Raw genomic sequence first — 17,633 nt, forward strand, 5'->3', positions numbered from 1 at the left:
GGTCACGCAGCTGGGAAGCTGTAGCGCTGGGTTGGCTTCCGACAGCCATCGGGAGTCTCGCTCAGTCACTGCTTTTCCTGAGGCCTCCCGGCCGTCCACACCCGGTTCTCCCAGCTCCCTGCGGGGCAGCAGGCCCGGAGTGTGGGGTTAACCGTCCACAGCCCGCTGGCACCGGCTGACGGAAACTATTAAATACAAGCAAATGACCCCCCAAATGGACGAATCGGCTCCATCCCCAGCCTGTGTCCGGGGGGGCAGACCCACACGACTGGCCCGGTCCTGGCACTGCCCCCGGCTCCGCCAGGCGGGCCTGCCCGTGTCCATGAGTGAGACGCAGACCATCAGTTCCTCCGCCCGCCTGGCCTTGCTTCAGAGTTACGGTCCCTTTCAAATCCGACAAAGGGCGGCAGCGAGGCGTTTGCTGCAAGCGGCGCGGTCAGCGGCCTGTGCTGTTCTTGGCGGCCACTTGACTTGCAGAATGAGGTCCGCTGGCCGCCTGGCCTCGCACGCTGGTTTCCCAACTCGGAGCCAGGACACGCACACCTGTCCACCTGCCCGTGGGACTCGGAGAAATGTGCTCGGCGTTCACCACGCACGGCTGCCTGGGAGGGAGGGCGCCGGGCCGGCGTTTACATAGGACCAGACTGCTCAGGCCTAACGCCACTGCGAAGTGCAGACCATGGGACTAGCTTCTCCAGGACTCTCGGCAACAACACGCAGATCTAAGTGAACGTAGTGCCATTTACAGAAATGAAACGGGCTCAGAGAGGATAAGTGACATGCCTGAGGTCACACAGCTTGGACGGGACCCAAACCAAGGCACATCCATGGTCTTAACCATAAACAACTTGCTGGGTTGAGTCGGTTTCTTCCCCTCCTTGTGTCTCAGTTCATTTCTACATTTAAGGAGGGAAAGCCCTAAGACGCTTTCTTTAAATCCCGGCAGGGTCCGCTTTGCCTCCCTGAACACACAGCTCACAGCCAGCACGCGTGGTGAGGAAGGGGCCTGGGTCACTGTGTGGCTGGGACAGCTGGGACCCCCGCCTCACCCCCCCCCCCCCGCCCGCCAGGAGGAAGCACGAGGTGCATGCTGGGCTGCTGGCGGCCGGTGTGGGGGCCGCACGCAGGAAGCACACGTTAGTACATGCTTCTGGACAGTGACACTGGCCCCGCCATCTGGGACGCTGGCCACCACACAGCAGAGTCCGAGCACTACTTGGCATGGACGTCTCAGAGACGATGTTTATTCGTGTCCAGAACGGCTCAACGTGGAAAAGAAGTCCCTGCAGACAAGCGCCAGGGCCCAGCCAGGCCAGCTGCCTGAAGCTGGGGTCCAGCTCAGAGCAATGTGGCCACTTGAGAAAGAGAGGCGCCCAGGCAGGAGGGTCTGGGGAGGAGCCCAGGCTGCGCCCTCAAATTACCACATGCAGAACCTTGCGACATGGTGGTAAGTTTCCTTCACCTCCGCAGGGGCAAACCCTGGTTCCTGAAAACTCAGGGAATGAAACCGAAAAGCAAACGTCCAAGCCTTGAGGATTCTAACGCTCTGACAGTATTGGCTGCTCCGTCCGCTCACACAGCCCCTGTCAGCTGCAGCCAGTGACTCACAGCCTGGCATGCGTCGTCCTGCTCCTCGCTGGGCACCCCTCACTGGGCACCCCTTGGCCAGCTGGAGAGCTGGGGGAGTGAGCCATGCATGGCTGCTCTGGTCTGCAGGGAGAGAAACCTGCAGACAGGGCAGGGGTGTAGGGGGTTCTTTCCCTGCCCCAGCCCTACCTGAGGGCGCCCCGGAGGGGTGTCTGGGCCCTGCAGGGAGTGCTGCTGGGTGGCAATCCTGTGGGCGTGCTCAGGGCAGGGGCACTGGGAAGCCACCTGTGAGCTTGCCATGCCTGTGCCAGGCACTAGCCTGAGCCTGTGCCTACAGTCCTGAGCCGTGGCATCGGCCGTTTTAGCTCGGGCCACGTGGCACCTGTTCCAGCTGGTGAGAGGCGGACAGCCTTGTCCCTGGGTCTGTGTCCAGTCTGTGCTCATCACCACGCACTGTGAGCCACAGACAGCTGCTCTGCTGCAAGCTACGCCTCCCGGGGCTGGTGAGAACCGCAGGCCACTGCCAGGAGGTCTTGGCCAGCCCGGGGCCTGGCTCTGACGTTGGCCTTGCTGTGGCCCTGGTGTGCTGAGCTGGCTCCATGCCCTTGAACCTTCTGTAAAAGTCTGCCCCCACCCCCTCGTCACCTGCTGGGGTTTGGCTTTTTTTTTTTTTTAAATCTTCCACCGCCCTAACTGGTCTGGTTCAGCGGATAGAGCATTAGCCTTCGAACTGAAGCGTCCTGGGCTCGATTGCAGTCAAGGGCATAGGCGGGGCTGCGGGCTTAATCCCCAGTGGGGGGCGTTCAGGAGGCATCATCTCCTCTCCCTTTCTCTTCCTCTCTGAAATCAATAAAAATATATTTTAAAAAATCTTCCACCAAAAAGTGAGAATAGTTTTCCCATTGATTTTTAGAGAGAGGGGAAGGAGAGAGAGACATCGGGGGAGAGAGAGAAACATCGATGTGAAAGACACACATTGATTGATGGCCTCCCACATGCACCCAGATTAGGGCCGGGGATTGAACCTACAACTCGGATATGTGCGCTTGACTGGGAATTGAACACATGACCTTCCCATGTATGGGCCGGCACTAACCACTGAGCGACTCCAGCCAGGGCAGGGGTCTGGGCAGTCATTCTGCGGGGGCATTTACCCCACAGGTCCTGCTTCTGTCTGTCCTGGCGCCACCAGGGCTGAGACAAGGCGGAGGTGGTCCTGCCCTCATGGAGCTGTTTGGGGGGAGGAGCAGGTCAGACAGACAAATCAAACCACCGCTCACACACGAGGAGCTGGGACGCAGGCCTCAGGAGCAGCGCCGTGGGCGGGAGAACGGACCGGAGCTGCTGGAGCGGAGCAGGCAAGGGAGTGATCTACCTGACTGCAGGGTGAGCAGGGGCACTGGGCTGGGGCCGGCCAAGGCCGGATGGGCCACTGGAGGAGCAGAGCGAGTGCCCAGGGACTGGAGAGTGTGGTGAGAGGGGGCAGGAGGGGCAGGGGACGGCTCAGCCTCGGAGGCTTGGGAAGCACTTCTGCCTCTGCATCCGGCCACAAGGAGACGGGGGTCGGGGGGAGTGTGGGGGGGAAGTGGTGCTGGAGGGACGTGCTCGGGGAGCTGGGCACCACCCCTGCGGCGTGCTGCCGCCCCGCCTGCCCCCCCCCCCCCCGGCCCTCTCTCTGCAGCTGGCGTCCCGGTCCCGGGCTGACAACAATGCGGAGCATCTCCGGCCCAGGTTCTATTTATAAGCCGAGGGGCTAACAATGGCGCGGGGGTCCTGCCTCCTGTGGGACTGGAAACCCTCCCGCCAGACCCCGGAAGAGAGAGCAGAGGAAGGCGGGGGTCAGACGGCCGAGGGCGAGAAGCCAGCTGCTTCCTGCAGCCCTGACCCCTCGCCGGAAAGCTGGCAGGCCCGTCTGTGCGTGGGGCATGCCACCTCACATCGCTGCCCAGAAAGCCTCTGGCCCTCCTCCGGGGCTGCGGTTTAGACAGACGATAACCACATACAAGGCAGGAGCCAGCAGGACGGGGGCAAAGGACACACAGCGGCGGAAGGTCCGCGAGGCCCACGTCCAAGGCCGGCTCCCTTCCACGGGGCAGACAGCACCGCTGTGGCGAGGGCTCAGCAGGGTCCGTGCAGGCCAGTGGCCAGTGTTTCTTCTAGGACAAATGACGGCCCTGGGGAGGGGGCAGCCTGGCTGAGGGCAGGCTGTGACACTGCCCGGCTCCCTCTGGCTCCACCACCACCTGGCTCCGACTCAGCACACGCTCCTGAGCCTCCCGCTCTCACGGGGAGGCGGGTTACGGCATCTCGCTCGTAGGCTGAATGTGAAAATGTCCGAGAAGCACTTAAGACGGCCAGTACCTGGCACAAAGCATGACGCGGGGAAACACTGCCGTTGTCACAACCAGGCAGGCTCCGGTGCGACCAGGATGAGCGAGGCCAGCCCCCGATTCGCAGATTCCCGGCCGAGGACCAGAAACACGCTGACCGTGCACGTGGGGGCTGTGTGGGCCCCTGGATCTCACGGTGCGAGTGGACCGCGCAGTCCATGCCGGCGCTGCCCACGGGGGGACGGGACCGGGAGCATGCGCTTGCACAGCGGGCGGGGAGTGCACGCTGCTCCTGTGCAGCGACCCGGCGACGAGCCGCTCCCCGGATGCGCCCGGAGGCACCGGTGCCAGCAGGACGGCTCCAAGGCCAGAGCGATGGGGAACGGCGGCGCCTTCCCTCCACTGATTCCCGAAGCGCCCGTGACTATGGGACTAAGGAGCCTTCTTTCCCCACCCATGTGACCAGGTGGACGTGCCCACGCCCGTGTGTCACGGGGCTCTTCCTGGCTGTCACTGCTGCCATCCGAGGCGCTGGGTATGGACACGTTTACATCGAGAAAAGCCAAGCAAACCACCCCCTTTCCTTCCTGCCTTTCCCGTCTCAGGGCCATAGTGAAGTCAACAGCCCTGCGGCCCTGAGAGCTGGGGTGGGGCAGCCTCCGGGCAGCTGTGGTCCCCGCTCCTCACGGGCCCAGCCCTCCCCCAGCCCCGCCAGCCCCGCGGGGAAGGCTCCGGCCCCACCGGCTGCTCCCAGGCAGGCTGGAGCCACCGCGCTCCGCCCACACCCGGAAGCTTGGGTTTCAGGGCTGCCCGCTGGCTGCGCTCCGAGATGATCTCTGCCACCTCCCAGTGTAACCGACCCCAAAAAAGGAGCAGAGAGGGCCCCCAGGCCAGCACCGCATTCCCCGCCACCGCATTCCCAGCTGGGCGTTGTCGGCCGCGCAGCTGATACGGCCCGAGGAGCACTGCCACATGCCACCTCGATGGAAGATTAAGCAGAGAATTTGAGGTCAAGGGTTTAGGCCGAACCAGCTTCTATTTATAAAAACGCGCCTCCGGGGGAACAGATGGGCAGGAGCCGGGCTGGGTCTGCATGTCGGCCGACAGGATGACACGCGCGGCCTTTCAAGTGGGGCCCCATCTGAGCTGCCCATCAAACCCAAGGCCCCTTGTCTCCGGCGGCTCCTGACTAGGGGCTCCACGTGCAGAACAGCCCGGGCCTGGCTGTGCGCGTCCCGGCACTGCCCCTGCTCCGTGGCTGCGGGGCCTGTGAGAACAGGGGTCAGACCGCACTCTGGTGCGTCCCCAGGGCCGTGGGTGCACCGCAGTCCTCTGCGGTGGGCGCAGCCCGCACTGGGCGCCCGGTGCCATCGTGGTGCGTCCCCAGGGCCGTGGGTGCACCGCAGTCCTCTGCGGTGGGCGCAGCCTGCACTGGGCGCCCGGTGCCATCGTGGTGCGTCCCCAGGGCCGTGTGTGCACCGCAGTCCTCTGCGGTGGGCGCAGCCCGCACTGGGCGCCCGGTGCCATCGTGGTGCGTCCCCAGGGCCGTGGGTGCACCGCATTCTGCGGCAGGCGCAGCCTGCACTCTGCGCCCAGTGCCATCGTGGGGGCAGACCGCACTCGTCCCCCGGGACGCACTCACGGGCCTCGCCAAGCCCCTACTTTCCAACGTGCACAGCCAGTAACATACCCCAGCGTTTTAGTTTCCCTGCTGACGACCCCGCTGACGCCCGCAGCTGAGTGCGGTCATGCTCTGGGCGCACAGCTAACGGAACCCCACCCTCCTGGGCTGAGGGCCTTGTCAGCCCTGCAGGATCGCCGCTGAAGACAGGAAACAGCCTGCGGAGACACTGCAGGTCGGACCTCTGCTGTGACAGCAGGAAGCAGCACTCCTCGCCCCGGCTGCCAGGGCCCCGCACTGAGGGTAGCAGGGCCAGCGCGCACTATGGCACCGTCACTCACGGAGATGAGGCTGCCTTCTCAGGCCCCCGCTGCCTCTTCTCCGGAGGGGACGGCGGCTGTGGACGCACGGTGCTAGGGGCCCAGGAGAAGAGCCGGGCCGCTCCAGGACAGCCGCCGGCACCAGGCGCTGGTCTGTTCCAGGCCCGCCTCCGCTCCCTAACCTCCAAGGGAAACTTCTGACGCCTCTCCCCAAACTCCACTGATGCCTGGGCGAGTGAGTTTCTTCCCCGCCACCCGGCAGAAAGCTGGCACCGAGGGTCTGACACCCACCAGCAGGACACGGGAGGGTATGAGCTACTGCCTCGGAGGGTGACGAGCAGCCATCAGTCTCTTCCCTTGCGGAGCCCTGGGTCTGAGCCTACGGGGAGACCGGCCGACACCGGGGAGACGGGCCGACACCGTGCTTGTCGCCGAGGACGTCCTGCTGGCCGAGGGAAGGCACACCGGTTTCAGAGCCACAGCGACGAGGAGACCTCTGCTCTTGGCTGTGACATGAAAATCCCACTGACAGACCAGCGGGCATGGCTCAGTGGTTAAGCATCAACTTAGGATCCAGGAGGTCACGGCACATGCCCAGGTTGTGGGCTGAATTCCCAGTGGGGGGGTGGGCAGGAGGCAGCCCATCAATGATTCTCTCATCACTGATATTTCTATCTTCCCCTCTCCCTTCCTCATTGAAATCAATAAAAACATATTTAAAAAAATGAGAAAACCCCCACTTACATTTTGTATGAAAACAACCGAACAGTTTAATGACAGGGGCACAGGGGGAACAGGCCACATGAAGTAACAACCAGGCGCCTCCGCCGAGTTCTGTTTGTCTGCCTGGGCGCGCCAACAAGAACGTCTGCTTTAAGGGCGGCTTCCGGCGGCTCAGGGCCGAGGAGCCGAGGGTGCCGATGGTCCCGGAACTGAAAGGAGCACGATGCCCACTCAGCTTCTCCAGCCACCAAAGCCCTGGACAGACCTGCAAGGAAGGCCGGGAGGCAGGTCAGCTTCTGGCACGCGACGGCCTGGCGCCAAGTCCGGGCCCGAGTGTTCACTATCTTCCCGGTCTCCACAGAAGCAGAGTGAGGGTCACAAGATAAGGCAAATGGGTCTCGGACCCAGTCCTCCTCCCAGGCTCTGCTGACCGGAAGACCCCTCCCCTCTCGCACATGGCCCTGGACAAGGCACCACCTGGTCCCTCCTGCCACATCCCTGCCGAGAGGGGCCGATTCACAAAGCCCACACCCGCTGCAGACCCCCGTGCCTCCAGCACGAGCTTTCACACAGGAAGCGTGCATACGCAAAGCAAACATCAGTGTCCAGCTTTCCCCGGGCCACACACTCTTCCGTCCTATTTAATGATTCAGAACTGGAGGTACTTACGAGTTCGATGATCCAAAGCTGAATCCTGGAAAAGATGGAAAGGGTGGAGTTAACACACACACACACACAGTGAAGGACAAAGATGACCCTCGGCCAGACCCCCTTCTTCATCCCCACGGAACGCCTGCTTTCCTTAGGGCTCCTCCCTCCTTCCCGCCTGGGGGGGGCACCCAGAGGTCTCTGGTCGGTCCCCTCACGCAGCCCCACCGTGACACCCAGGCCCATGTCGTTAGGGAAGCGTGCTTTCTCGGTTCCCACCCACTTGCTTCCTCTCGTGTGGCCGGAGAAGCAGGCCCGGGGTTCGGGCCTGGCTCTGCTGCTCGCTGCGGGCAAACGCCCCAAAGTTTTGTGTGTGTGTCTGCACAACAGGACCGACGCCGGCTCTGAGCCGCAGTGAGCGGCCCGGACCGGGCAGAGCATGGCGCTCGCGGAACGAAGGGCGGGGCGGGAGGTCTCCACACCTCTCTGGGTTTGCTGCTTGGATTTCTGAACCATTCTAGGGAGATGATGACTATCTCGCGTTCTCAAATCTTGAGAAATATTTGGTTAAAAAGTGGCACAGTGTTACAATCTACTTTAAACCTAGGAAACACGTTCTGGAAACCAAACCCATATCTTGCCCTCAGGCACTTTCAGCTTTTACAGCGCTACGCCCAAAGCCGGGCACCCCCATCTCTGGCGAGGGGCGTCTGTGTCCTACCTCCTGTGCCCGTCCCGAAGCCGGAGAAGCCTCCGCTCTGGGCGCCGAAGCCCGGCGTCTGCTGGGACAGTGACCCGAAGGTGGGCGCGTTCTGGCCGGCCAGGGTGCCGAAGGACGTGGTGCTGCTGCCGCTGCCGAACCTGGGCCGGGGAGGAACCACAATCAGCGCCGCTGCCCCTGCGGCCGGCCTCAGGCAGCCCTGTGGTCTCATGCTGCAGACCACGAGTGGAAGGCGTGTGCTTGGTTCGCACCAGTTGGGGGACAGTGGCAGGCCCACGCAACACGATCCCGCGTGTCCAGGCGCCCGGGCCACTGTCCGGACACGGCAGTCATTGGAAACGAAGCAATTCTACCCTTTCTGCTCTTTCTGCTTCAATAATCCTCCAGTTCCATTCCACCATTTCAGCACTTCTCATTTATCGACACCCCGCCCTTTATTTGCCTACTCCCTGGACCTTGACCTTGACCCTGTCTACTTCTCACGCCGAGGTGAGGTGTCATCTACACGGAGCAGCGTGTCCCTGTCCTTGCTGCCACTCCCGCTGGAGAGGGCCTCTCTCAAACGGCAGGGGGGCTCCTCCGATGTCTGTGGGGCAGAGACCAGGGCCCGCACAAAGGGGACGGCAACGTCACCCTGGAACCTCCGGCTGGCCTGTTAGCCCTGCTCCGCACAGTGTGCCCTCCCTGGGTCCCCTCCCGGGCGCTTACCCGAATCCTCCTGCGCTGGCAGCCGCCGTTCCCTCTCCGAACACTTTGCCTCCCGTCGAGCCCAGAGGGCTTGTAAAGGCCGGGGCTGAACCGAATGCTGGCACCCCTCCAAACCCAGGGGATCCCCCAAAAGTAGGAGGGCTGCCAAACACTGGAGCAGCACCAAAGCCACCTGAGCAAAACAGAGGCAAACAAACAGAACAGGGAGAAAAGAGGAGACAGGAGAGAAGACAGTGAGCGGTGAGAAACCAAATCAAAAGAGGAAGAAAAAGGGAAAATCCGTTAGAATCCGAACACAAAGAAGCCCAGCAAAGGGCACCACCCTTTCTAGCAGCAAAACAGTAATTAAACCCAAAGCAAACCCAGCCACCAGCCTCCTCCCTCCGGCTCCAGCAGGGGTCTGGGGTCCACTCGGGACAGCTCCCCGGAATTGTAAGAACCCGCAGACCCCGTATTTGTCTTGAGCTCCCAGCCCCTCCCGGACGGAAGCCGGGCTTGTGAGCTCAAGTCTTGTCAAATCAGGTCGCCACCCAGAACCAACGTGGTGCACTTCCGGTCCCTTCCTGTCTGGCTGCACTGAGACTCCTCATGGCGAAGCCATTCTCAGCGCCGATGCCTGCCCGCGGTCGAGGATGACAGACAGGCCAGGCCCAGCCCCCGGTGCCGATGCCTATGCCTCTCGGGGAATGATGGGCGGCAGCCGAGGTGAGTGGCTCGGCGCTGGCGCTCAGCCAGGCCTGTTTATTTATTTACGGCGATGGCTCTCCCGTCTCTCACCACCGTCTCTCTCTGTGTGTGTCCAGAAGAAGCTTGAAGTGCTTCCTCTCTGCGGCCGGGGCTACTCCACAGAGCAGCACCGCGTTTCCGGGAGGAGCTGCTGCACGGCTGTGCTCACCGGCCGGCCGGCCCGGCAGAGCAAGCGTCCACTCGGGCTCCCTCTGCAGGTCCCGGCCGCTGCGCTGGACACAGGCTGGCGGCGGCCACGCACAGGAGAGGGTCAGGCAGGCCCGGAGCCGCTGGGCTGGCCGAGGCGCCCAGCAGGCGGGAAGAGGACTGTCCTGCCCGAGCAGGGTCCCAAACCCCGAGACACGGCTGAAATCCTTCTTGGCTACCCAGAGACCCTCGGTGAGGGTCTGCTGAGTGAAATGAACTACAGTACACGGAATTCCGAGGGGATACTTCTCAGAATGCGTACTGGCCTGGAGCCACACGCTGAAGGGAATGATGGAGGCTGAGGCACATGCAAGGCGCGACTAGCCTGCTGGGAGCGAGCTCCTTCCCGCCTCTTCAGAAAGTGAAGCCCACAGAGGGCCAGTCTGGCCTTATCCACCGCCAGCCTCTGCCCCCGGCCCAGGAGGACCGGCAAGCGGCACGTCTGGTTCACTGTTCTTTCTGACCCATTACTCGCTGGTGGGCCATTTGCAGTGGCTGCACCACTGATAAGAGACTCTGCTAAGGCTCACATTTGGGTTAACATCCTGAATTTTAAAGCCTTGAGTGAAATTCCAAGCTATGCTAACGGGCATGCTGGGCTCCAAACATAACTGGAAAAGAAAAAGTGCTAAAACCCTGCTGCTGAATTATTCAGCACTGACCACAGATCCAGTTACTCTCTTCCCAGACACCGGCTGGAGCTGGGGCTAGTGCCTCGCACTCCGCGTTAGGCCGGCTTCTGGGTGGAAGGTGAGTGAAAAGTGAGAAGTCACAATGATACAGAAAGTGAACTGTAGGGGAGAGGAGGCGATGGAAACACACACCGACACAAGCACACACAACTTCCCCACGCCCGGGTCCCGGCAGGCAGAGAGGACAGTCATTCTGGTCTTATTTCTGAAGACTGACTCGCGGGGTTTGATTTTATTAGTTGCCTTATTTTCACGATTTCCTTCCCCTGAAGAAACAGAAATGTGCTAATCATCAGTGACAATGAACGATCTGGTTTACTGAGGGCCCTTCACATGCCAGCTGCTGTAGACTGGTCTGCTTTAATCCACCCCAAAACCCAGAATCCCCACTTCCCAGGTGAGCAAACTGAGGCTGTCAAGACGTCCCGTGTCTGAGTCCAGTCGGCAGGTAGATGGTGCAGCGGGACCAGAACAAGGCTGAGTGACTCAAAGACCCCCTAGCATCTAACCTGTACGTGAGGCTCCCCCCCCCCCCCCCCCCCACTATCCCAGCGACTCTGGCCGGGGAGCAGTGGGCTGAGCCCCGTGGACCCGGGCAGCCTGTCCCTCCTCCTGTCTCCCCCACGTATCCCCAGCAGCATGCTTCCTGATGCCATCGCTCAGAGGGAGGATGGGCACTTCCGAGTCCCTCAGAGGAAGGCTGGCTTCCCTCTCAGGAGAAAGCAGCCTCAGTGCTCGGAGGCTCCGCTCCTACAGCAGCTCCTGAAACGGGGTGAGCTCCCGGAGTGCCGGAGCAGACGAGCAGGCGAGCAGGCTGCCCCTTCCTGTCGCTCGCTCATTCCGCTCAGGCTTTCACCGTTCCAGTCCTTGAACTGGGTGGTTTCATGAGGCAAAAAGTCAAGTAGAAAAAATATTCTGAAAGGGAGGTACATTTTCTTTAAGATTAAAAAATGAGAAGCATCAGATTCTCCAATCAACAACTTGATCCCAGGATAAGGGACAATATATAAGAAAACACAGCAGTCCAAGGAAACATTACCAGGTTCCTTAGAAACAGTCTTGATAATCAATGAACTAAAAGTAGTGTTTGCCTGGTTAACAAGAAACGAGTTTGTAGCCCTTTCGTTTTAAAATCACTCACTGCCAGGAAGGTTGGGGCAAAAGGGAGCTTCAATGCCCGTTTCTCATCCATTTCAAAACCTAGGAAAAAGCACCCCAAACTGGCCCCACAGGCCTGAGGGCAGGCGCACAGTGAATCTGGAAACCACTGCAACTGTGCTCCACGCAGTGGATTCCAGATGCTAATGGGGGCGATTCTGCATCAGAGCCACCTGCACATCTGTCCCCAGTGGGACCCTGAGCCACCTACACACCTGTCCCCAGGTGCGATCTTGAGCCACCTGCACATCTGTCCCCAGGTGCGATCCTGAGTCACCTGCACATCTGTCCCCAGTGGGACCCTGAGCCACCTACACATCTGTCCCCAGTGGGACCCTGAGCACCTACACATCTGTCTCAAATGGGACCCTAGCACCTATGCATCTGCTCTGCAGGTGGGACCTTCCCGGCACTGGTAGAATTCAGTCTCGCACACATCTGAGCGAGGGAGTGTCCTGCCGCTCACCCCTAGGTGCCTGCTTGAAAGAACTGCTTTCTCAGTCAACATCCCTCCTCTGCTTTGTGCCGTAAAACAAATCCTTTCACACAACTGTCCACGCAACAGGGCAGGAAGGCAGACCCACGCAGATCCCAGAGACAGAAATAGGATAGAGGAGGCAGGCGACAGAAACGAAGTATGTTTTTGTATCTAAATATAGGATGTCCTTTAAAAACTTTAATTCTAAATTTAATGCGTGATTATAAAAAGTCACCATTCACAAATGTATACTGTAAAAGTAATGCTGGGGTGAGAAGTAGTGCTAGCAATGTTCTTTATTCTGGATTACATGGGTATTTTCCAATTGTGGGAATTAATTTATGACATGTGAATATTTGAAGTTATATGTGTACATGTATTGTACTAGAATTTCTAATGTATTTGTTTATTATACTCAATTAAAAACAAAAAACAAGTGACTTGGGAAAGAATGGTAGTTAAATAGTTGTTTGGCCTGCAACAGGCAATGGGCTCCGAGCAAATGTGTGACTCGGACACTTTCCTGTTTACATTTCAGCGATCGCTTTCTCCTGCGTTCTTACTCTGGCCACCCTGCACTGGCCACGTGTTTACGTTTTCTTCCCAGGAAGACCCTAATTCTCCTAAGGGTTACACAGCTGCACTCTGTGCTTTGTAACCTGTCTCAGGAGACCTGGGACAGTGGCTCTCAGTAAAAATACAACAGAGCGGGAGTCACTCCATCCCCGCTCCCTCCCGCTCCCTCAGAACCACGCCAGAGCGCCCCTCCTTCCTGCATCTGTGCCCTGAGCCCGGGACCCCCCCTCCCCGCCCCCAGCAGGGCCAGTACCTGTCTTGTTCGGAGAGGAGAACCCGAAGCCTTGGGACGCCACGCTGCCTCCTCCCGCGCTGAAGGTGCCGGCAGGCTTCTGCTCTCCGAACGACGAGCTGGCAAAGCCGCCGAACGTCTTGGCCCCGCTGTTTCCGAACAGGCTGGAGGTATCTGACGGAGGAGAGACACGTGTGCGAGAGGTCAGAGGGGGAGCATGTCCTCAATTCTCAACACAGACGCAGGAAGCTCAGCTGGGTGTTTGGGAGGAGGAGGAAGTGGCCGGGAGTGGCCGATTCAGGGAGCTGAGCCGAAGAGCACTGGAGCCTTCTCCGATGTGCATGGGTCTTGAGGCCGGATTTGATTACATGCGAGTCCAGCTCAGGATTTCCCGATGCAGCTCTCCGGCACCGAAACTCATCCGCGCTCCGGCGGGCCCAACAGCGCAGCCTCACACCGGAATGCCATCTGGGCAAACCCAAGCCAAGCACATGGCTCCAGCGCAGCTTTTACAGTCAGGTCTGGCACGCTGGCTGCTGCCCAGTCTGCTCAGAGAACGCGGACAAAGCAATCCCAGGGCTCCGACCTCTGATCTGACAAGAGCCAGGGATGTTCTGAGACCGGAAAAGAGGCCAGCAGACTTCCAGGGTGATTTCCTCCTTTTCAGAGTTCAGCTAAAGCTCCAGATGCTTATCTAGTGGGTCAGTCCTTCACACACACACAAAGAAAGAAAACTAACTACTAAAACCAAGACGGGTGAGAAGTATTTGTTCGATTCCCCACCACTTATAGACGGGTGTTTTATTAAAATGAGTTTGTAGCCCTAAGCCGGTTTAATATATTTTATTTTATTTATTTTGTACAGAGAGGAAGGGAGAGAGATAGAGAGCTAGAAACATCGATGAGAGAGAGTCATCGATCAGCTGCCTCTTGCACACCTCCCACTGGGGATATGCCCGCAACCAAGGTACATGCCCTTGACCGGAATCGAACCCGGGTCCCTTCAGTCCCCAAGCCGACGCTCTATCCATTGAGCCAAACCGGTTTCGGCCCTAAGCCGGTTTAGCTCAGTGAATAGAGCAGTGGTCAGCAAATTCATTAATCAATAGAGTCAAATATCAATAGTACAATGACTGAAATTTCTTTTGAGAGCCACGTTTTTTTAAACTTAAACTATATGGATAGGTACATTGTTATTAACTTAGAGTACATGATATTTTGTGGAAAAGCCACACTCAAGGGGCCAAAGAGCCAGCCACATGTGGCTCGCGAGCCGCAGTTTGCTGACCACTGGAATTGATCTGCAGACCAAAGGGTCCTGAGTTCTATTCCAGTCAAGGGCATGTACCTTGGTTACAGGCTCCTCCCCTGCCTGGGCCCTGCTTGGAACTCGTGCAAGAGGCAACCAATCGATGTGTTTCTCTCGATCAATGGGAAAATTATTCTTGGGTGAGAATTAAAAAAAATTAAAAAATCTCTCTCACTCTCTCTATAATAAAGCCAAGCTACTGGAACGGCGCAATGACCGATCACTATGACGCATACTGTGATGGCCAAATGGTCGGATGGGGTTGATCAGCACCCTTAACAGCCTGCGTCGTCCCCCCACGGGCCCGCCTTCTGTCTCCTCCCTCCTTTGCCTGTAAGTTGTTCACAGCACATTACAATGGAACAAGCACGCGCTCTGCATTCAGATGTGGCTCAGACACCTCAGAGCTGTGATGCTGGGCAAGGACTGGGTTTCCTGAGCCCCCGACCCGCACAGAGCTGTGAGCACGCAGAGCTGCGGCGAGGAGCTAATGAGCGTGTGCGCAGGGCACCTTGTCGGGCACGTGCGCGGTCCTCAGGAACACCACTTCCCGTCCCTGACTCTTCCCCCTGCCGCACCAATCATGGCCAACACAGACAGACAGCAGGTCAGCTGCGGGCATGAAACCTGGCCATTTAAAAAATATATATATTTTATTGATTTTTTACAGAGAGGAAGAGAGAGGGATAGAGAGTTAGAAACATCGATGAGAGAGAATCATTGATCAGCTGCCTCCTGCACACCCCTCACTGGGGATGTGCCCACAACCAAGGCACATGCCCTTGACCGGAATCGAACCCGAGACCCTTTAGTCCGCAGGCCGATGCTCTATCCACTGAGCCACACCGGTCTTGGCACCCTGCCATTTTGCGAAGACAATGAGGACGCGACGGTGCACGGTGTGGCAGCTGTCATTTGCAGAATCAATAGCAGCCCAGCGTAGGGGACGTGTCGGGAGTGACTGAAGCTGCTCTGAGACCAAGGCGGAAGCCATGTCCGCCCTGCTTCTGCAGTCTGCGCGTCTCTCTGCTGTCTCCAATGGCTCCCAAATTAAGAGTCTCTAGTTCTTGAAAAAGTGGTTGAGACTCTCGGTTGTTGGAACAGCGTTTCACGCTAAGATCCTGAGTAAGCTGGCCAGTAAGGAAACTGGTCTCCGTGGAGCCCCTGGACAACCAGCTGGAGGGGAGGCAGGCGAGGGGAAGGCAGTGCAGGTGAGACGGGGTCTGCTCTGAGCCCGCCCCCGCTGCGGGCACACCGATCCTCACCGGTCTTTGATTTGGTAAAAGGCTACATCCCCTACATCACCATGTAAACACCACGGCAGAGACCAGTCCCGTCCCCTCTGCGGGCTCCAGGCACTCAGGAGGACCCACCCTGAGATGAGAAAGGGACGGAGAAACGCCCGCCCAGGACACTTTCCTAGGAGACACGTGCGGGGACCCTCTGAGCCCAACAGACTCCATCAGCCAGCTTCCTCCTCAAGGGAGTCTCCCGGCGCCGACATGAAGGAGGTGCCCAGGACGGCGCATCCCTCCTCAGGCACACTTGGGAGGCGGGAGGCCTGGCTGTGGACGGAAACGACCCCAGGGTTCAGCGTGCCTTGGGGTAGCCTCTGGGGAAGAAGGAAGGAACCTGTACAGCGTGCAGGCCTCTGCATGCGGTGCTCACAGCTCGTTTCTCCGTCGCGTGGTTCCCGTCCCTCCTGAGGCTGACCCTCAGTGTCACAGAGGGACCTGCTGGATGTGGCTCAGCCAACGTGTCTGCCGGGGAATGTGAAATGCCAGGGGAAACACGCACACCTGGGAGGCTGGTCACCCGGCCAGGCCAGCAGGATCCCAGGAGGCCACATGATGGAGCAGAGCCTGGAAACATCCAGACTGAGCCTGGGTGTGCCACTGGCACTGGCACCTCCCTAAGTGCTCACCCAAACAGGAGGCCGCAGCTAAGGGTGCTGTGTGAGAAGTGACCAGACCCTCTGCCCAAGGTCTGGTCAAGGAACAGAACACGGGGCCCCAGGATTCCGACAGGGAGTCCTGCTGCCCACCGGTTAAGACTGACATTCACCCTTAGGGACGGGCAGGTTCAGGTGCGTGGAGCGAGGAGCGGGGGTGTGTGTTGGGGGAACCGAATCAAAGTCAGAAAAGTATGTTGGGGCTCTGCGGATAGCTGTTAATTAGAGCATCATCCTGATACGCCGGTTATGGGTTTGATCCCCCTTCAGGGCACATACAAGGAGCAACCAATGAATGCATGAATAAGTGAAATAACAAATCTCTCTAAAAAAAATCAATTAAAAATTTTTTTAAAGAAAAAAGCAAAGCATGCTGGAGCCAGCTCAAGGAGCTCTGATTCAGCCCAAGGAGTTGGGTTTATGCTGTCGGTGGGGTGCCGCCAAAGGGGCTGAGCAGGAGTAGGGGCAAATAAAAGCAGAATCTTAAGCCACTCTCTCTGGTAAGGGTTTCAGACCCCAGGGGGAACTGGAGCAGGGGGTCTGGAGACTGCTGTCACCCCGGGACGGGACGTGGGGAGCACACCCAGTGACAGGCCGGGAGAAGGGGAGGGCTGTGCGAGGAGGGAGGCGGGAGGAGGGGGCTCCGTCCACGGCCCGGGAAGAGTGGTGCCCAGCGTCCTGAGGGGCAGTCCCCACGGACAGAGGCTGCCAGGCGCTCTGCCGCAGCTTTCTTAGTTCCGGGCCTCTTATCCTGTGGGCGACAGAGGCTGCTGTCTCCAGCACCATCAAGTCCCACACTTGGTTTAAAAAAAAAAAAAAGTTAAGTTGTGTGCCCTTTCAGAGTTACTTCAGTTTCCCCGCGGCATACAAGTCAACTGCTGGGGAGCAGCTGCCCAGGGTCAGGAGACAGAGACCAGCAGGTGTCTGGTCCCAAGAATAGACGCGCCGATTTTAAACCAGAATCACCGAATTAGAAACACGGTGTGCCAGGCAACAACAGGCTGGGAGCCACCGCCCGTGCGCCGTAAACAGACACTCCTGCGGCCGCGAGCGTGAGCCGGGCGTGGCACCGCCGGCCTCCAGCGGCCCAGCCCCGGGAGAAGGCAATCCCCTGACAGGTGGGAGCTGCGGCACTGAGAGATGAATCAGCCAGGAGGAAAGGAATTTTTTCAAGGATATGCCCCGCCTCCGTTCTAACAAAACAGGCTAGTCACACAATCTCAGGAGATACGTCTAACGAGCATGTTACCAAGCGCCTGGTCGGTGCCAGAGGCTGTTTGGCATATTGTGTAAGATGGAGCTGAATTCCAGACCTGCCACTTTCTGGCTTTGTGACAAAATAAACTGGCAAGTGTGGCTCAGTGCCTGAGTGCCAACCTATGAACCAGGAGGTCGAGGTTCAGTTCCTGGTCAGGGCACAGGCCCGGGCTGAGGGCTCGATCCCCAGGGGGGGTGTGCAGGAGGCAGCGATCAATGGTTCCCTCCCATCACTGATGTTTCTGTCTCCCTCTCCCTTCCTCTCTGAAATCAATGGAAATGTATTTAAAAAACAAAACCCCAAACAAATCACTGCACCACTCTGAGCTTGTTCTGGCTGGGAAAGGGGGAGCTGTGAAGGAGCGTGCTTTCAGTCTGTGCCGGGAGGG

The 17,633-nt window shown here is 59.0% G+C and overlaps 1 protein-coding gene across 5 annotated transcripts in view; it reads right to left on the reverse strand.

The window, feature by feature from the left end:
• Positions 1–6,603: 6,603 nt before the first annotated feature.
• Positions 6,604–17,633, reverse strand: part of NUP214 (nucleoporin 214) — a 68,321-nt gene continuing 57,291 nt past the window's right edge. For all 5 annotated transcript variants that reach the window (XM_045575157.1, XM_036420376.2, XM_045575155.1 and 2 more), the window contains exons 32-36: positions 12,749–12,901; positions 8,659–8,830; positions 7,951–8,090; positions 7,251–7,275; positions 6,604–6,846 (exon numbers count right to left, since the gene is read on the reverse strand). In XM_045575157.1, the coding sequence (XP_045431113.1) occupies positions 6,813–6,846; positions 7,251–7,275; positions 7,951–8,090; positions 8,659–8,830; positions 12,749–12,901 (524 nt within the window). In that variant the 3' untranslated portion in view covers positions 6,604–6,812. The remainder of the gene's footprint in view (positions 6,847–7,250; positions 7,276–7,950; positions 8,091–8,658; positions 8,831–12,748; positions 12,902–17,633) is intronic.

The sequence above is a fragment of the Pipistrellus kuhlii genome, unplaced genomic scaffold, assembly GCF_014108245.1.
Source record: "Pipistrellus kuhlii isolate mPipKuh1 unplaced genomic scaffold, mPipKuh1.p scaffold_m20_p_68, whole genome shotgun sequence".
NCBI classification, from domain to species: domain Eukaryota; kingdom Metazoa; phylum Chordata; class Mammalia; order Chiroptera; family Vespertilionidae; genus Pipistrellus; species Pipistrellus kuhlii.